General features: G+C 40.7%; 1 protein-coding gene across 2 annotated transcripts in view; it reads right to left on the reverse strand.

The window, feature by feature from the left end:
- Nucleotides 1-21,378, reverse strand: part of RHOBTB3 (Rho related BTB domain containing 3) — a 54,761-nt gene that overhangs the window by 7,963 nt on the left and 25,420 nt on the right. For both annotated transcript variants that reach the window (XM_082723929.1, XM_082723930.1), the window contains exons 7-11: nucleotides 15,898-16,010; nucleotides 12,521-12,641; nucleotides 7,893-8,066; nucleotides 5,366-5,532; nucleotides 334-430 (exon numbers count right to left, since the gene is read on the reverse strand). In XM_082723929.1, the coding sequence (XP_082580055.1) occupies nucleotides 334-430; nucleotides 5,366-5,532; nucleotides 7,893-8,066; nucleotides 12,521-12,641; nucleotides 15,898-16,010 (672 nt within the window). The remainder of the gene's footprint in view (nucleotides 1-333; nucleotides 431-5,365; nucleotides 5,533-7,892; nucleotides 8,067-12,520; nucleotides 12,642-15,897; nucleotides 16,011-21,378) is intronic.

The raw sequence follows: 21,378 nt of genomic DNA on the forward strand, positions 1-21,378 counted from the left end.
ACTAAAATATTGTTTGTCACAATCAAATTCCACCTGAGGCTACCTTATCACTTTACTTCAGAAAAAAAGGCACCCTTAAAAATGGATGGGAGCTATAAAACAATCATTAGAAAGCTTCTTGTGTAACACAGGTCAAACTATTGTTATAACCAGGTGACTGTAAGTTAAAGTGTAAGTTAAAATCACCACACTGTGTAGTTAAGAGGAAGGTATTACACTGACTTTTTTTTTTTAACTTTTTGTTTTTTAACAACTACTATCCCTACAAACTACCTCTTAAACCTAAGAGCAAAGAACAAAATTTTCATTTCAAAAGAGTAATTGGGAACCTACCTGAAAGATCCTGAAATTCAGGCTTTTGGCTGAAGATGAGGTAGTTAGTAGCAATGAAATGAAGCAGCCAGGTTGAAAGGCAATCCGAGTGGTGAAACTGCAAGAAAAATGGAAAGTGAAACAATGTTGTACTAGTAACCATCCAGACATCCAGATGATGAATAGGTGGAGAGAACGGTCTGGCAGGATTTGTGTAGAGCAGGACTCCATATTGACTGTGTCCGCATGTGACGCAGCCTTCCGCCTCCCCTGAGAGCAGAAAGGAAAAGGGAGATTATTTGCATGTAATAATAAAATTACATCAGGGAAGAGACCAAATCAAATGAATAACAAGCCACTGGTGCTAGAGTATCTCACTGTCTTGAGCAGAGGCACACTGCATCAGTGGTTAAGAGACTCTTTGAGGTTCTTAAGGATTTCCTTTAATCTAAGGTCATGGCCGTCACTAATCGCACTTACAGCTGTGTAACAGAGATATGATTATGGTTCACGAAGGTACATCCTTGGCCATAGCTAAACAAGTTCACCCATGGGGCAAACTGAAATATATTTTGTGAAGGAAATGTCATCAACCTAAGGGCATGGGCTTCAATGTGTACATACCTCTATGAGAAGGTTATGTCTGAGCAGTTGCTTTTATCTAGGATATAGTTAAGAGGATGCTTTTAACTAGGATGTAGTTATATGCTCTTATGGTGAGCAGGATTTCTAGCACATTTCTCATTTTGAATTTCAATAGCTAATGGAAGGGAAATTGAGAGCACTGTGGCCATGACATCCTCACCTTGGTGCCAGTCGACCAGTGATGCTCACTGATCCATCTAACCACTCAATTCAGACTACATAACGTGCTGGCAGGCCACTTTGATACATGAGTACAGTTCTTTTTTTTATTATTGTGGTTAAAATGCACAAAACATAAAATTTACCATTTTAACCTTTTTTAAGGGTACCAGTGGCATTAAGTACATTCACATTATCATGCAACCATCACTACTATCTATTTCCAGAAAGTTTTTATCATTCCAAACTGAAACTCTACACACTAAATAGTAACTCCCCTTCTACCCCTCCCCCTAGTCCCTGGTAGCCACTATTCTATTATTCTCTCTCTGAATTTGACTATTCTAGATACCTCACAGACCCTGGCTTATACAATAGGTATGCTTGTTCTGCCTGGTTTATCGTACTTAGAATAATGTCCTCAAGTACCATCCATGTTGCAGCACATATTACATTATTCCTTTTTAAGACTGAGTAATATTCCACTGTGTGTATACACCACATTTTCTTTATCCATTCACCTGTTGATGGACATTTAGGTTGTCTGCACCTTTAAGCTAAATATAGCTCTTTTAAGGGAACGCTAAAGTATTATATAAGAAATAATGCTAAATCGAAGAAAGATTTATAATCTCAAATCTTAAAGAAAAAACTCACGTATTGCTCTTTTAATATAATGTGGGAATATTTTCACATGTTAAATCCACAGGTTCCTCTACTTTTCATTATACAAAATAAAAATTTTTGAATTGTAAGATACTTTATGGTTCATTAGATCCCACATCACATTTTACCAATTTTTACTCGCCTTAACTTTAAGCCGATAAATGTGAGTGATCTCAAAGAGATAGAACAAGAATGTGCAGCTATTTTAACAGAAGCCACCAGCACGATCAAATGATTAACCCAAAGCAGATAACCTACAAAGAAAAGTTCAGGACATCACCTAAGGGCTGCGACTTTAAGGAGAAGGACGATCACAGAAATGAATAGCTAGCTACAGAAACATGGTTAAAATAAAGAATTTTAGTTTTGACCAAGATTCAAGGTATCATAACTATCACACACAAGCACGAGTCGGGGAACAGAGGAAGAGGGAGAGAGAATCTTAAGCAGACTCCCCACTGAGCATGAGCCTGAAGCTACTTGGGGGCTCAATCTCACAACCTCAAGATCACAACCTCAGCAGAAACCAAGAATTGGATGCTTATCTGACTGCGGCACCCAGGTGCCCCTGACGAAGCAGGTTTAAACTGAAATAAACAACAAAATAAAAAAGAAAGGCTTTAAAAATACCATAAACACAATGCATTTAACAGTTCTGTGAAGAATAATAGTGGTGGAAAAAATACCCAGAAACTCACAAGGAAAAGATCAGAAAACTGGTAGCCTGCAGCAGCCAAATATTAACGTACAGATTATAAAACACATTGAGTTTTTATAAGTAAGATACTGAGTTTGAAACTTTAATATGGTTAGCAGGACTTCAGAGGAATCACCGAAGTTTGGCTAGTTAGGACAGAAAAGGGAGCAGAGATAAGGAGATGCCTACCTGAGTTCAAGGGACTGAATCTGATTAAGGGAAAGAAGCTTCTCTTGCATGTTCAAAGTCCAACTTGGGGCACCTGGGTGGCTCAGTAGTTAAGTGTCTGGGATCAGCTCAGAACAGGATCCCAGAGTCCTGGGATCCAGGCTCTTATCAGGCTCCTGCTCAGCGGGAAGCGCCTGCTTCTCCCTCTCCCACTCGCCCTACTTGTGTTCCCTCTCTCACTGTGTCTTTCTCTGCCAAATAAAAGTCCAACTTGATGGAAACAGATGAACTTGAAGGTAAAATCATGATAAGGAATTGAGAAACATTAGGGGAAGGGAAAGGAGGAAGCAGAAGTGAGAGAATATCAAAGCGCTCCACTCTATCAAAAGTATGCAGGATGCTTTCCTGATAAACAATGAAAAACTAGCAGAGATGACAGTAGAGTGCTTGGAGATTTTTATTATTCAAAAAAAACTACTCCAAGTCTAATTCTGCTAAAAGACAGTTTCACCTCCCAGAAGTCAGAGAAACAATGAAGGAAAAATTACCTAAAATTCTGACCAACAATATGAACTGGCTGGTGAACTAAAGCCTCAAAGTAGTAACTTCCAAGAGAACTGGCAATGACAATGATCCTGTTATATTGGATTTGTAATTGCCAAATTGGGGACCACCATGAAGAGAATAAAGAGAAACTGGTAATTGGAGGCTTAATCCTATAAATTAAAAAAGTCTTCAGAAACAAAAAGTAAAATTCAAAAAGGTCTGGTATCTTAAACTTTTAAAATTAAAGAGAAAGAAATAAGGATAATTACAAAATCAGAAAGCACAGAGTCAGGGAAAACAGGTCAGAAGAACCACTGACAACGCAATCATAAATGACACCAGTGAGGAGACCTGTACGCACGTGCACGCGTGCGACCTGAAACATCAATGCAACCGGACAGGAAGTTCTTGAATGCAGCTACTAAAAGGACACGACGAGATAAAAAAAAGAGAAGCTTGTGCTCATTCTTTTAAAGTATGACAGACTTGGTAGAATAGTATGCAAATGATACAACAAAAATGAACATAGGCTGTAAAAAATACCAGAGAGAATGAAAAAGAAATTTTAAAGTAAATCTAGAAGTTAGCTATTTATCCCAGGCTCAGTGTGAATGAATTACAAAGAGAGATCAAGGTTACGCAGTGATGTTTTGTATTTTTCTGGCTTTGTTTTGTTCTTGTAGCAAGAATTACTATCACACTGTACTCGCTGGGCCAGAGGCCCTTGTGGTGTTAGCAAAGGGCTTAGCCCTCAAGTGCACACTGCCTACACTTGTGAGCTCAATGGCCAGCCAGTGGCCCCAGCATCAAGCTCCAACACTGTGCAGAAGGTTACTCAATTCTTTTGATTTGTTTTTATCCTTAAAATTAAATATGTAAGGCCTTAAGACTTGATGATGAAAGAAACAAACTCCAAAATAGTTTAAAAGACAGTAAGAGAAAACCTAGAGAAGACCTAGAGGCTTTAAATGAATTCCCTTCTTTGCCCAGAAATATACATTATTGATTTATGAGTTCATCTCAACGTGGAGGCAAGATTTTAGCAGTCTGTCCTTTGCCACTTTATGTGGCTCCATTTCAGCAACTTGAAGACAGAGTTGTCCTATTTTTCTAATTTCTTTCCAAGTTGATAGGGATTGCCAAATGCTGTATGACAGATAACATTTTGCGAAGTCCTGTTAGTCACCAATGATGGATCAAATATATTCCTGTAAAAAAGACCTAGACGTTTCAGCTTATGGCAAGTTCAATATAGACCACTATATTCCATGACAGCCGGAAGCCCTAAAACTGTCACAGGGCAGAGGATGGAACAGTAGAATAATCAGGGGTAGGATGACACATTTGAATAAACTTCCTTCCCCCCTTTAGTGGGAATGAGGAAATAACCAATTTTTGACTGGCACAACATCTGCCGGCTCCAGACGACTTCCAAGACCGGAAACCTACTTTACTTATAGATCAGCCCAGTCCTTTGTCAGATTCAGGTTCTAGGCTCTTTGTGACTGCAGTTCCTTACAATTTGCTTAACCATGCAAACTCTATTCCCTAGAATGTGGAGAAATCCAATTCTTAAAAACATAAATGCCCTAAGCTTAGAAGAAGCCAGAAAGTGTGGTGTACTGTAGTGATTCTCAACACTGTTTTTACTGAAGGTACATGAGACCCCATCAACAAAAGGCATTTTGAAAGGATAAATGAAGTACACTGATACATCCTACAAACAACAGGGAACTCTAAAACACGTCCATGAAATGACAGATGAATGAATGAACACATAAATGAGTTTAGCCTAACTATCTCTGTCAATATGCATGGACCAGTTCTGTCATTTTTCTTTCATGAACCCTAAGATGGGATAGCTCTGGGGAAATTCAACCTAAGTTCTATTTCCTACAATGCCGATATGGCACAATAAAGCACCACACTCAGATGAGACTAAAACAGGCTGCCATACAGGTGAAAAATTTCCCATCAGCAAATTCTACCCCCCTGGAAAACAGTGCTCAAACATCCGATGCTTCAAAATGATCCAGTCCCAGAAACTGTTGTGAGGGCCCTTTAACCTCATTTGGCCAAACGTCTAAACTAAGACAAACATGGGTGTCTCTCTCAAGAAACAGAATCTTTTTTTTTTTTAAATCCAGCAAGCAGATACAAAGGGGCAGGTACCTTGGCTTTTTTGAGCAGGTCGACGATATCCAGGTTCATAGACGCCAGCTCCCTGCTAGGCATACTCTGCAGCTGCGTGATGATGAAGAGCTCACAGATGTGCTGCAACCTGGACACCTGGTACATCTCAGCACAGATCAGAAGACACATAGCCTGGAAAATGCCAGCTGACGAGGAAGGGAAAGAAGAGAAGGTGGACAGTGAAGCCAGGCCACGAACTCACAACCCTGAAATCCAGAGTGGCGCACTTCGCCACGGGAGCCCCTATCAGTAGGTGCCCCTGTCGTGCCATTTTAGAAAGAATTAATTCAGGCCTTCACACTCTAAAGTGGCTCTTTTTGTTGTTGTTGTTTTTAAGTCTTCAGAGAAGGCAATTCTATGATTGCCCTTAAATAATCAGTCTTGAGGCTGTTACATAACTCTGTGCCAGCTAAACCAAATCCCTGCAAATCTTCCTTCTCTTTAGTCCCCAGGTTTGTTTGTTGTTTTTGTTGTGACAAAATAAACATGACATAAAATTTATCATAACCACTTTCAAGTGTACAGTCCAGTGGCATTAAGGCACACTCACATTGTGGTGCAGCCATTGCCATCTTCCATCTCCAGAACATTTTTCTTCTTCCCAAACTGAAACTCTATATCCGTCAAGCAATAACTCCCCATTTCCACCTTCTCTTAACCCCTGGTAATCGCTCAGGTTGTATGCGTGTGTGTGTGTGCGTAATCATGCCTAGAAGTGATTTGTAATCTTTTTCTAAGGTAATTCTTTTTCTAAGCCCTCCTTAAATTCCTTGCATTGTTTTTTTGTAGCCAGGAACCATGAACACCGTGTATGATCAATCCTTAACACAATGAATAGATCACCTTTCTGCGATTTCTCAGTGCAAACATTCTAATACTGATCTTCTTTCTGATTATTCCTTTTGACTCATTTTCTCCCCACACCTTTTACCAAAAATTTTTTTTTTAAGATTTTGTTTATTATTTATTTGACAAACAGAGATCACAAGTAGGCAGAGAGGCAGGCAGGGAGAGAGGGGGAAGCAGGCTCCCTGCTGAGCAGAGAGCCCGATGCGGGACTCGATCCCAGGACCCTGAGATCATGACCTGAGCTGAATTCAAGCAGAGGCCTTAACCCACTGAGCCACCCAGGCACCCCACCTTTTACCAAATTTTAAAGGGCTCTGTCCTACAGTTATTAGTGCTTCTCTGAGCATTTTTTTCTAATTAGCAAGAGAAAACCTAAAATTTGAAGCTTCAGTTACACTAATGGGAGGACAACTGAGCAACTAAACTTTCTTATTATTTTATGTCTGGCTCAAAATTTTTATTTAACATACCATACATATTTGCCAGTATTAAATATAAAATAAACAGTAACACACATTTTGATGAGAATCGATGCTTTCATTTTTATTAAGCACATACTATAAACCAGTTTTTAACACTGACCATAAGAACTGGTTTCAAGACCAGAACTAGCTCCTTTAAAAAAGGAATTTTCTTTTTGAACTTCTAAAACCTTTCACTAGAGGGCTCCTGACTTGTTTAAAATTTAAGAGGTTTTAATGACAACGATTGGAAATCTTCCTAATCTAAAAGTGAAAGTAATAAATCTGAAGAGAGGGATGGTCTGAAATGTGTGTTTTCTTTTTGTATTTGCTAGAATACGTTGCCAGGTTCTCTAATCAAGGTGTTGGGCTCCCTGACTGAGTAAACCGCTGAGGACTTATTCTAGCTGTGTATGTGGTCGTTGTGTTTGCGGTGGGAGCCATCTAGTGGCCAGAAGATGAAGATGAATTCAAGGGGCTTCTGTGCAGGTGTCCCAAGGCTCTAGGATGGTAGAAAGGATTTCGCAATTTCTCTAAGGAGACCCCCAGCTAGGGGAAAACAAAAACAAAAACAAAAACAAAACAAAACAAAAAAACCCTGCAAGATCTGTTTCAACTTACAGCTACCAAAGATGATTAGTTTTTAGTCAAATATAGCCCTAAGTCAGTGAATAGGGAAATAAATCCCACAGTCTGCTGGGCATCCTAAACATCTCAGGAAGTTTTTGAAGAAGTTAGTTTAAGGACAGTATAACTTTAGGAGTAGTCAGAAGAAGACTTAAAAAAAAACCCACATTCTCTGAGCTACAGAGATGACCAAGGGGTCTCAGAATATTCAAAGTCCTTAAAAGAGCCTCAATCACAAGTTAGAGCCATAAAAGTAGCTGCTCAAACCTCTTCTCTTTATGGAAAGGATGTCCCAGTCTGTCAAACTAGTCACTGGGTACCATGAAACACCTCCATTACCAGGATGTCCACATAATCACCACACTGTTGGGACTAGCTGGGATGTGAAAACTGACTGAAAATTAATTGAATTAATTGTCATCCCAATACTACCTCACCTGACCAGCACATTCCATGATGTCAACTTCGATCAATCTTAAGCAAAAACAAATTTCATAGAAAGCAATGCATCAAAATGTGTAAGAAGGAAAAGAAATTGTGAGATATTATCTAATATTCAGACTGCTCACCTGGGCAACAGGAGTCAGTGTATAGGTATTCTAAGAATGACAAGAAAGTTTCTTTGGAAACACCGTAAACTGGAATCAGAACACTCTTTGCTTCCATGTAGTTCCCATTGAACATGGCTGCCATCACTTCACAGCGGGCCACCAGGATAGCCCTGTGGGCTGGCACCGTCGTACCTGCAAGGTTCAAAAGTTACATAAGCTACATAAACTTGCAGAGCTGTTATTCTAACAATCTCTCTGTCAGTTAGTGGGGTATTTATTAGGCACAGCTAAGCCTATGTCAGAAAGCAAAGTCTGGGGAGATAACCAGCACTAACCAGAAACTTTTTAGTTTTTAATTGAAAAACAGAGAGTCCAAAAATTGATTTGGAAACCAACAATTTATAAGACAGGCAATTATTTGTTACTCAGTTTATATTTTCTGAAGATAAAAACACTGAAATGAAATACTTTGCTTCCTGTTTTTATAATGAAACATGTATCCTTTGCAATTGGCTTGAAATACCATCACCCATTCTTACACATGTACCTCCCAAGAAAACAATGCCACTATCCTTCTTGGATACACTTAAGGAACAGGTCCTGGGTCCACTTCCCCTTGTGAGAAGGAGGAAACTGTAGAATGTAAACTACCCCTTGGCCTAAGCAATCCATATGTTACAGCAAGCATGGCAAGGGACTCTTTTGTGGAGCTAGGAGGGGGTTTCAGATGTGATGGAAAATTTGGAAGGGGATGACCTAGTCCCCAGATGTCTCTCCAGGTATCACCTCCTCAGGGAACAGGGCTGCTTCTGGGAAAGCCAGAGCTACTTTAAATTTTAAAGGCTCCTCGTCCCATACCCTTCTCTGAAGCTCATCAAACTAAACAGACTCTCTAGCACAAGTCTGCTGAGCTCTCCAGCTCCTGGGCCGTCCCACCAAAGCAGCCCCTGATGGCACATGTGTGAGGAAGCAGTTCTCACCATTGCCAGCACCTAGGAAACCACGAATCCCCAGGGAGCCTTCAGTTCAGTCTACATCAGTTTGACACACCATTACTGAGCACCCACCATGTGCTAATCACTATGTTATGCATTAAAGATACAAAGATGAAAAAGACAAACTCCCCTGCTTGGGAGCAGTCAAGCTTTTAGTCTGGTGGAAGACACCACAGCCAATGTGAATGACGAAACCTTCCAAAGAGTAACTCTGAGTCAAATCACTCTGCTCCGCTCAAGAGTCCTCACCTATACATCCCTACAATCTCAGACCTCTCAGAAGCATACATTCTATGCTACATGAAGTATTCTAAAATATTTTATAATGAGAGGTGCCTGGGTGGCAGAGTCAGTGAAGTGTCTGAGTCTTGGTTTCATGTTCAGGTCATGATCTCAGTGTCATGAAATCGAGCCCTCCATCGGGCTCTGCGCTCAGCATGGAGTCTGCTTAAAGGACTCTCTCCCCCTCTCTCCCCCTCTCCCTCTCTCTCAAATAAATCAGTAAATCTTTTAAAAAGGTTTAAATAAATATTTACAATGATTGGATTCTTCAGCTTCTTTAAATCCAAGCAAAACATCTTCTGATTCAAAAAAGAAAAGAAGCGTTCCACCTAAGCCTGGTGACTTCCTCCAAAGCCAATAATCCGCTAGGATTCACTAACAAGGCCCAGCATTGCCAGCTCTGAGCTCAATGCTTACAGCTATGATTTGTACAAATGCACCTTCCAGAGGAGCAGGAAGAACAGACTACCTACAGTGAATACTGCTGAGTCATCACACACCTGCTAGCAGGCCTCATCCTCCCCCCTCTGGGCTCTTTCCCCTCTCTATGCTTCTGCCGTTGGGCCACCTGCTCTCAGTGGAGCAGGGTCCACTGAGGGGCATGATCAGTTTCCATGATTAAATATCCTGGTTATCTTTGTACCCATCAATTCACAAAGAATTCAAACAGATAATGCAACTGGGCTTGTAATTCTAAGGTTTTAACACCTGAAGTAGGACTATTGAAAAAAGAAAAAGAAAAGCAGAAGCATGGCTTAAACAAACTAGAGAGCCTCTCGTTTGGGTTAAGCAGAGGAATTTTGGATTGACCCAAAATACCAAATGGACAGTAGATGGGGAAGGAATGTGATAAGTAACCTTGGAATTTTAACAGAAATTTTCCACTGGTAACTCCATTATAATGGAGTTACAAGACCAGCAAAGAAAACACCAGTACCTGAAAGCACTGTCAAACTTGATCAAGCTTTGCATTTGTTTGGAAAACCATTATACCTCCAGTTCAGAAAATCATTGCTTCTGTTTCTCACCTTTGCTGACTACTGTTTGGTATCATAAACTGTTCCATTATGAAACCATAATGCAATATCTCAGTATAGTCACATTTTCAACATAGTATATATACTGTATAAATACATAAGCTCTGTATCAAATATGCCAAATGAACACAATCCAGTGTTCTTTCACCAACCAGCAATAAGATAAAGCTGAAGAATGAAAGGGGGGGAGCATCAATTATCTACTTTAAAGAGAAACATGTTCTTTGAAAATGTCAAGGCCTAAAGTATCTTTCCTTTGTAGAATTCAACTGCTGTTACAGTTTTAAAAACTTTTTTAAAAAGGAAAATGCTTAAGAATGAAATAGAACTTGAAAGCTCAAGTTTCCTAATAAAATCCTGTATTTGTCCTACCTTCTTTGCATTAACTTTACAAGTTTCAAAGATGGAATTTTTAGCATTTTTGTTTTGTTTTATTCTTGTATAACAGGAAAGTTGCCTAATTCAAGAGAGATTTAGAATCTGTACCATCAAGTCTTTATATATACCCTTACATGCACCATCCCTATCCTCACGACCAGTCTACCAGGTAGAAATCAGCATCCCCGTGTTACAGGCAAAAAGACCAAGGCTCGGGAAGGTAAAGTAGCACAGCCACACCAGTACAGTATATCTGCACCCACACAAGAGCCCAGTTGGATCTTTCTAGTCCTGGTCACTACTGCCTCAGTAAGCTTAACACTAAAAATGACCTTTTAGAAGCTATCTGGTTCACCTTCTTCACTCTGGAAATGAGGAGACTTCATCAAGGGAGCCACATTAAGTGACTGGTCTAAGGACACATGTGGTTGGAAGGCAAAGCCAAGGCTAATGCCAGGTTGCGTGAGCAAGCCTCCACAGCGAGCCTCCGAGGAGACAACAGTGCTCCCTTCTGCACACTAGAGCTCCCTCCCCAAACTCCAGAAGCTGGGCTTGCCTCTCCACCTTCACTTGGCAGAGAAGCTGCTGCTAGACCTGGCTTCCACCCCTGCCGGCTAGTCTCAGCTCGGATGTGGGGAGGCCTTGGTTTCTGAGCTGAGGGGGCTACAAAGAGCAGCACAGCAGCTGAACGTCCGCACATCCCCCAACCAGCCCCTGCACGCCCAGCCTCCGCATAGCTCTGAAACACGGGCAGCTGTCCACAGAAGAGCTGGCAGGTGAGATTGTGAGAGGAAAGCATGAGATTATAAGGATAAATAACTCTCCACATCACTGGTTATTTCTTGGCTCTGAACATATATTTTCATATGCGACATATTCCTTTTGAAAAGCTTTTCAGTAGGTTATACTAGCTTGATGTTTGGTGTGAAGGCCTCCCATGCAAATTATAACCAAATATAGGCTCTTGTAGCTTTCTCTTCCCCCCTCCCATCACTTTTTATGTGTTTCAAGGTCACTCTTATTGTCCCATTCTCAGTGTCTCATGCTCACATTTCAAACAGTGCTGACTGGAGCTTATCAGAGGGCACCTGGGAAGTTTCCAATTCACTGCTTGTCTTGGCAAGTGGCCAAAGTTAAAATGAACCTTTCTGAGGAAAATTTTAAAAAGCTAATGACTGTTAGCTACCATACATTTCTATCCTAAAATTATAATTTTATCTTGCTTCTAGTAATAGCCTACTTGAAATTCTACTTAATACATGTGGAAACAACTCCTAGCCTTCTTGCATAGTTGCAAGGTACCTGACAATTCACTTGTAAGATTATGCTTTCAATCTACTGAAGTGGCAAAATTACCCAAGCGAATAATCAATAATGGGCATTAAAACAGCTTATCATTATTAAAATTAGGTAGCATTACTTTCCTACAGAGATAAAAAGCAGCTCTCAGTTGCTCTGGTGATAATTCTCAGAGTGCCGTGAGGAATAAATGTAGCAATACCTACCCAGGCCTAATGTGAGTCAGGCATGACCCTCAATGCCTGCTTAATGCCTTTTGCTTAAACAGAAAGAAGAGAACTGAATGAGTTACAGGTAATAAAATGTGAAGGGAGCTGGTTTCAGATGATTCAACAACTAGTCTCTTAAAGAAATACACAGATAAAAGTGTACAATGAGGTGATATTACAGATCATTCCATTCCACACTTTTCCCTAAGAACTAATGAAGCATATGGTTAGGGGGGAAAAAAAACTAGAAAAATATAAACTGCTTTCCTAGTCTTAAAAAAAATACTTCATTTCCCTAGATTTTGCTGAGGGTCATCCAGTCATCTATATCCTGTATTAGAGAATAGTATTTTCTTCATCCAAAATATTCAAAGCTGAAATAGAAAGTTAGGTAAGAAAATAAGAAAGAAAAATGAGTACTGAACTTCATAAAAATTGCACCATACCTTGTATTTCGAAGACAACATCAGCAAGCATTGGTTTATTAAGGAAAAACTTGAGGGAAGTGTTATAAAACCACAGAGGTTTTCTGGCTTGGTAAGTTTTGCAATTCCTTAGACAATTGATCTATAATGGAAAACAAAAATACAAGAGGAAATGTACAATATGCTCTGGTAATAAATATATAGATTGGTTAGAGAATTTGGAAAACGGCACTAAACGTCTAAAGAAATAATGATTCCCTCCTCCACAGCACCTGTGCTCATAGCTGCCGTGAAAACTTGTCCTCAAGAACGACACGCGCTACACGAGAGGCAGCAGCACGGCTGTGTGTCACATTCTCAATAGTGAGCGAACTAAGGGCAAACTCAGCTCTCTGGCTGAGAAACGCAGGGTTCTGAATCCATGCACGTGCCCGTTAGCTGGGAAGCAGACAACGGTCAACCTCAAAGGAATGCCTGGTAACATATGTTCATATATACAACCTGTTAGTGTGTTCACTAACTAGAAAGGTACACACACACAAATTTAATCTGTCATTTAAAAAAAACATGCATTTCTGCCCAGCACATCATGTCCTACTACTTACTAGATGAACATTAAAATACTGGAGAGTGATGAATTGATTCATCTCCTTCTTAATGTACAGTCCTACAATCCTACCCACAGCTGGAATTCCTGGAATCAATCAAGACAATCTCTACCCCAGCATTCCAGACCACACCTATCTGTGCTCGCACACCTGCTCTCTCTAGGGGGTGGCCTCCCTTAATAGTGCCTAATAGTGCCTAATAGTGCCGCGGCCTGACTCAGCGGTCTCCAGCCCCTACTACATCCCACTTTGGCTTTGGGGCTTTGTTTATCCTTCCTGGGATCTTTCAAACATTCCTTTGTTCCAGCCCCAGAATTCGAGAGCCAGCTCCTCTTCCCTCACCCTCCAGTTTCCTTAGATGAATCTCGGGACTTCTGCCTGCATCAGCACTCTAACCTCTACTTGGCTATCCAGGGAATATGGAAAGCTCCATCCCCACAAAATAATCAAGCATACAACTGCACCAGTAAGAATAAACGGCACCTACTCTCCACTCGGAATTAATGCACTCTGGTGGGAAATTAGAATCTTTGGTAAGAGGGAAACAAAATATGATCCTTTCTCACAAGGAAGAAGAAAACACACTTGCTCCTCTGAGCAAGGCAGAGAAGCAAAACAGGGTCACACAGGACTGGAAGAGATTATGCTGAGTGAAAAAAGTCAAGCAGAGAGAGTCAATTATCATATGGTTTCACTTATTTGTGGAGCATAACAAATAGCATGGAGGACATGGGGAGATAGAGAGGAGAAGGGAGTTGGGGGAAATTGGAAGGGGAGGTGAACCATGAGAGACTATGGACTCTGAAAAACAATCTGAGGGTTTTGAAGGGGCGGGGGGTGGGAGGTCGGGGTACCAGGTGGTGGGTATTATAGAGGGCACAGATTGCATGGAGCACTGGGTGTGGTGCAAAAATAATGAATACTGTTATGCTGAAAATAAAAAATAAATTAAAAAAAGAAAAAAAAAACAGGGTCACACAAATCCTGCTCCTATAGAGCACGTTCTCAGATCCTGTACACAACCTCCCTTAACACATGTTAGAGGAAGTGGTGGAGAGGATTCGGGCAAATGCCACATGCAAAGCAGAGCAAGTCAAAAAGCAGCGCATAATCTGAGAACCAGCAAGGGCTTTAGAAATCATCATCTCTGCCTCATTTTACAGAAAGTCCTGAGGAGACGTGCTCAAAGCCAGGAATAATTCGTGGACAACTCAGAATTCAAATGCACATTTCCTCATTCCTAACTCGGGGCTATAGCTCAATGCTGTACTCAGTGAATGAGAGAGACTTTACCCCAGGAAAGCAAAGGAAGAAAGTGCAGAATTCATCCCTCCTCCTGTACAAGGAGGCAATTTAGTTCAGTATCACAGAATCATAGAACCTCCAGCCTCTTCCCCAAGAATTCATTTTTTTTCTCAGTACTCAAAGGAATGACCATTTAAAATCACTCAAGGAATGGCACAGATTTAGAACAAAAAGCAACTCTTCGGTCCCCACCATTCATATAAAAGTTATAAATTTGTATATCATGAATACTGTGTAGATGTATATTATTCATGAATAGATAGATCGATCGACCATGAATCCTTTGTTACCTATGCCTTGAATTTGAATGCAAAAACGATAGGAAGATAGTAGTTTGGACACAACACTGATGCATGTGGTACACATTTTCACTGGTCTATACACAAGTAATCTAGAGAACTTTTGGCAAATATAATGCAGGTTTAAGTGCACAATTCTATGAAAGCATTATTTAGTTGAATTAGACTGCTAAGAGAGAGCTACTACTCTGCCATCCACTGGAAAACTGGACAGTTCTTTGTGGCTGCTTCTGTGTGTGATGGAGATGAGAAAAAGCTTGCCCCCTAATTCCATATTACTCTGTTTACATTTTTTTTTCTCAAATAAGTCAGAAATCTTCATTAAAAGCTAGTGCAGTTTTAAAATACTAATTTAAAAATATTAACTTAAAAAGTCTTAGGTTGTAGAATTAACAAAGTCACCCATATAAAATAACTAAAAGAATAACCATTTCTCTTACATTTAACGTAACTCTATTTTCTGCTAGGCACTGAACATAGCTTACCTTTTCGTCTACTATAGCCAATCTGTTTAGCATAGAATCTGAAATAAGAATACACTGGCTTACCTGTGTAATGTACTTGTCTCTAAAACTAACAAATGTATTTTTAAAACCCTTACAGACTGGACAGTCTAAGGGACTAGAGTTTTAATATGCACACATTTAGGACTGTATACAAAGTCTGTATTTTATAACCTTTGACCTTGTTTATAATTTTAAATCTACAAAAGATGAGAAATCCTTAACTGTCCACATGATCAAATGGACTTCTCAGGAATCTTGAAAAAGGCATGCAGAGAAACTGCCTTGCTCCTAAAAACTACTTGGACTTAAATTTGGAGAAGTAAGAAAGCATCCCCTTTAACAAGCTTAACTGGAAATGGACAGATTCAACAGCCCTTCATTCCTCACATAGATTGCATATTCCTGGAGCTCTATGGGAATGTTTCGGAGGATGGAATTCACAAACCAACATTTTAAAGACATGACTCACACATATTTCAATTCTTACATGAATTAAAATCCGAGGTAGTGAGAAATACATGTTTGTGTTTAAAATATTCAGACGGCAGAAACAGACTCAAGAAAAACATATTTCTATACTGTTGACTCTTCTCATGACTCAATATTATTATTTTACTATCATATATTTGTTAAAATACAGAGAACATCAAGGTAAACTGATTTTCAATAAAGGAATTTACCTTTCCTGGTGTTTTTAAAATGCATTTAACTTTCTCAATTACACTTGAAACGTCTCCAGAATCTTTCACTTTCTTTCTGATGTCGTCTTCCAATTCTTCCCACTGAAAAGCACCTGTAAACAATTAATATATGTTGGATTTTTATGTTAAAACAGGAAGTCCTAAAATAAATATCTTATTACTGTTCTTTCTTTTATTATTTTCTTTTTTCCTTACCAAATACATATCCTTGTAATTACACTAAAACATTTAAACAGTTCTCACATTTTAAAAAAATCAGTTTGCCTTCCCCTAATGTACTTCTTTTTTTTTTTTTTTTAAAGATTTATTTATTTGACAGAGAGAAATCACAAGTAGACAGAGAGGCAGCCAGAGAGAGAGAGAGAGAGAGGGAAGCAAGCTCCCTGCTGAGCAGAGAGCCCGATGCGGGACTCGATCCCAGGACCCTGAGATCATGACCTGAGCCGAAGGCAGCGGCTTAATCCACTGAGCCACCCAGGCGCCCCCCCTAATGTGCTTCTTGAAACCTGAAGTCTGCCTCCCTGGACAGCTGCCACCTCTTTATAATAGATGGTCATCTAAAAATGATAGCAAGGGCCAGAATATAGGTTGCCATCACTAGTAGTCCTTCCTACACTCAAAGTATTTATTTGTCCTGGGTAAGAAGGCAGATATGGCTTTTCCAAGTTAAATTAAACCATACTAATCAAGGAAGGCAGCGACAAACATCAAGTAGAAGAATGAGCAGCAGGAACAGAATGCATTCAGAAGATCTCATGCACAGCCACCTCGATAGACCCAACCTGAAGAAGGGAGGTATATTGTCCTGAGGAACTATAAGACCATAGCACTGGAGTAAAATCACAGCACCTGGTCCCTTCCTTCCTTTATCCTCACCCAACCCACTTCCTTCCAAGCTATCTCTTCTTAGGCTCATTTTACATTTGTCTACACTCTCAGCCCCTGTCCTCTGTGTCTTACAAAACTGTTTGAAGGCCAGCAGAAGTTCTCCTTTCTCCAGACACTTCCTTTACAGCAGTCTCGTATACAGCCTACCTGCTGCTCAGCGGCCCTCTCCTCACTGAATCAATCCCAAAACTTAATGCCGATAAGTTTCCAAAAGTACGATTCTGATGATGATATTTGAAGAGACAATCCCTATCTAGCCCATGGCTTACACAAAGTCCTAACCCCTAAAAATAAAATTAACCAAGGTGTAATGTGGGCAGACATAACTGGGAGACCTAAGCTGTAGTTCTACCTCTTCCATTAATTGCTAATGTGACTTGGAACAAATCATCTCACCCAAAATCCTTTTTAATCTCTCAATCTGTTTCTTCTGATGTCCCACTTTCTGTATCCAGAGCTTTGCCAGATGCCTTCATGGACATCAGGGATGGGGACAGCTCGTAATAAACATTTACTGAACCAATGATATCAGGCAATTGCAGCCACCCTGAGCCAACCGGATCCAAAGGTACTCTGAAGAGTCATGTGATAGTCGAGCCCTATAGTACTGAACACTTTAGAGTATCTTTGAACTTCTCCTCACCTAAGCTTCATGATTAGTACAGTGTACGCTGAGGAGTTGGGGAAGGGGAAGGAGAGCCCTGATCTGGGCCATTTGCTACCTCAGTAGTGCAAATACTCACACCATGACCACATTCAGGCCTCTGACAGGACATCACAGAGCATGGAGCTGGGAAGAGATAAACACAATCGGCTCTCACAAGGTGGTGCCTCCAGCTCCAGCAACCCCACTGTTTCTTCTTACATTTGATGCTCTTTTTCTGACTTCACTGTCAACTCTTCTTCCTCCTCAAATTCCCAAAGGTTTGCAGTCTAGAAATGTCCAGATTTTTTTTTTTTCATTTTTCAGCACTAAAGATTTTTAACTTTAAGGTCCCGCACTCTTTGCACAATCTGATAAATTCTTTGCATCATCTCTCCAGGAAACTTCCCATACACACACAAACATTACAGTCTACATTAAAATGTCAGAAGTGAAGGAACCCCTGAGAAGCCAACAGAACCCAGACCAAAAGAATTTATGCTAGCGGTTCTCAATTATAGCCGTGCATTTCATTACATTTACCTGGACATCTTTCATAAAACACCATCAAGGAGGTATCAGTCCCAGGCCAATTAAATTAGAATTTCTGGGGCTGGAGTAAAAGTCTCCCAAGTGATTTTAAGTGTTGATCAGCACTGAGTTTGATCAGCACTACTCTTCTTCCAGACATTCTACCCCTGATCGAAACCCAGGATCAGTGGTATGCAGCAAACAGTAGGTATATTTTGATCGTCCACACTTACACAGGCTAAAGGAGAACAGATACTAACTGTTAAAAATAAACTGTATTAACAAACAAATACCCCCACAATATCTCCATTCAGAATATTATTTGAGAGAAAGCAAGAATTAAGTCGAAGTACATGGGATGAACAGCAGGTAAATCCTTACAGGCCATTCATTGTCTAAGAACAGACACAGAAGGATCCAATAACTAAAGACGAAAATAAGAATAGTTCACAGAGTGCTCTAAGGATTGGGCTGTTCATAGAATTAGAAATGCTAACCAAGTCGTGAAAACATTTAACATGAGGGGCGCCTGCATGGCTCAGTTGGCTAAGTGTCCAACTCTTGATTTCAGCTCAGGTCATGATCTCAGGGACCTGGGATTGAGCCCCCGTCAGGTTCTGTGCTCAGCGTGGTGTCTGCTTGTGGATTCTTTCTCTCTCTCCCTCCACTCCTCCTCTCACTTGCTCTCTCTCTCTTTCTCCCTCCCTCTAAAATAAATAAATAAATCCTTAAAAAAAAAAAAAAAACACGTAACATGTGATCTCTCTTCTTGACAGAATTTTAGGTGTATATTACAGTACTGTTAACAATAGCCATGATACCATACAGATCTCTAGAACTTCTCTTGCATAACTGGGATTTTCTCTTCAGTTAACTTCTCAGAGCACTGATGGAGTTGACTGAGGTTCTTAGGGAGCATCGTGTACTCATGCACACAAACTGTGCTTTTAGGCAGAGCGGAAAAGAGCATACCACAGAATAATTCCAAGAGCCGGAAGATACGAGGGAAGCTGAAGAGGAAAGCTCCTTTCCACATGTTCGTTTACTCTGGCGGCATTTCAATAAGCGATGTGAAACTCTAAGGGCCATCTGTGGTATGAAGAGCTCAAAGCAAAATTCTTGAGGCTCTGACATACATTTCAATTCCTAACCATCTGAAACTGTGTGCGCCAGGAATTTGCAAGCATAAGGACTATTGAGTATTTTAAGAATGTCACAACTGTATGCCAATAAAGGATGACTCGATAGAGACCCAGAACCTGCTGGCCTCACTCCTCCTCTCTGAGTAACAGACCTTCAGTACTTACACAGCCTACAGTGTTAGCTGTTACCCATGAGAAAAGGAACATACACAAAACACATACTTTTACTATGTCTATTTATTTAGGAATCTGCATTGGAGAATATACCAAAGCTTTATGTTAACCAGACCATTATCCATCCAGACCCTTCCTAAATACAGGACCCAAATGTCCGTCATGACACAATATATACAAAATTTGAAATTCCTAAAAATTAAAAAGAAGTATGCTATTTAGAGGAAATTAAGACATTCTTTGTAATTTGGTTTAAAAAAAAAAAAAAAGCAGGAGATAGACTGAAGACGGTTTTTCAGTCTATGTTTGCTCAGGGCAAATATTCCTGAGCATGCCGTGTTGTGGAGTTCTACCTCTGCGTAGACCCAAAAGATGCGAGTACAAACAACTCCTGTGTTCATTGCCCCCTAATATAATCTGTGGGTAAGCCAGGGCTTCTGTGAGGAAAGCTCTGCATAACTAGGTCTTAAAACTTGTGCTTGGTTCAAAAGTTTTAAAGTGCTCAACAACAGCAAAAAACAAAGCAAAACAAAAAATTCCATAAGCCTGTCCTCTTTACTGGAGTCTGTGTGTGTGTGTGTATACATATACACACACACAATATATAAGCATATATGTAATAATTGTTTAATATATATCTGTAAATCTGTATTTACATGTATATATGTTTAAAACCTTTCTTTAAAAAAAATTTTTTTTTAATTTATTGAGAAAGAGAGCATGAGCAGCGGTGAGAGGTAGAGAGAGAGAGGGAGAAGCAAACTCCCTGCTGAGGAGGGAGCCCAACATGGGGCTCCATCCCAGGACCCCAGACTATTACCTGAGTCAAAGGCAGATGCAAAACAGACTGAGCCACCCAGGTGCCCCCAATAAAAAAATATTTTCTAAATAAATGGTAACCCTAAGCACAAAGACTAGAGGATAAAACAAAACATCAGTAAGTGTTTCAACATTTGAGAGTAGGAATTGGGTTGATTTTTTTTCTCTTAACAAATTTTCTCAATTTTTTCAAAATTGTCTTTACTGTACAAATACAGCTTTAGTATCTTTTTAAACATTATTTTTAAAAAGATTTTATTTATTTATTTATTTGACAGAGAAATCGCAAGTAGACAGGCAGGCAGAGGGGGAGGGTGAAGCAAGCCCCCCACTGAGCAGAGAGCCCAATGCAGGGCTCGATCTCAGGACCCTGAGATTTTGACCTGAGCCGAAGGCAGAGGCTTAACCCGCGGAGCCAGAGCCACCCAGCTGCCCCATAAACATTATTTAAATGCAATATAACTTTTGTTTGAGCCTGAGGTTATACTCTATAAATGCAGAGTAACAGGTATCTGCTGAAGCGTTTCATTTCCCTTCCCCTCAAAACATCAGGGTCTCCCTGCAGCCCCAGGTCAATGGCCTGTGGCCCAGCCCTTACCTGACACCACCTCTTCTCTGGGTCTTGACATACAAAAAGAGAAAGAACAGAGCAGAAATGCAACAGCTCAGTGTCAGGTTAGGAAGCCTGTGCTCTGAGCTGGTCAAGGGCTTGGAGCAAGCTCTGCATGCCATGATGCACCTCTGCCTCTCACTGCTCTTCCCAGGCTCACTTCGTTTCACCCAGCCACAGAGCATCTCCCGCCCCACCCTCAGGCAGAGGCTACTCCGGAGCACCACCAACTGCTCCAGGTCCAAAGAGCTCACATCAGTCAGTCTTGCAGCTGACCCCATTTTGACTTTGTGCCCTAGGACTGGTAGACTGGGTTCCTTCCTGGGCCTCTGGATGGAATGCCAGGCTCTTATCACCCTGGCCATGGCTGGCGTGTGGTTCTTCCAAGAGCAGGTGGTACAGCTGCGTGTAGTCCCGAGCAGCAGCCTGACCTGGGAGACTGAGGGAAATGCAGACTCTCAGGCCCCACCCCTGGGCCTACTGAATCAGAATCTGCACTTGAGAGGCACCTGGGTGCCTTAGTTAAGTGTCTGCCTTCAGCTCATGTCATGATCCCAGGAGCCTGGAATGGAGCCTGGCATTGGGCTCCCTGCTCAAGGGGGCATCTGTTTCTCCCTGTGCCCCTCCCCCTGCTTGTGCTCCTCCTCCCTTCC

Source organism: Mustela nivalis, assembly GCF_964662115.1.
Source record: "Mustela nivalis genome assembly, chromosome: 3".
NCBI lineage: Eukaryota > Metazoa > Chordata > Mammalia > Carnivora > Mustelidae > Mustela > Mustela nivalis.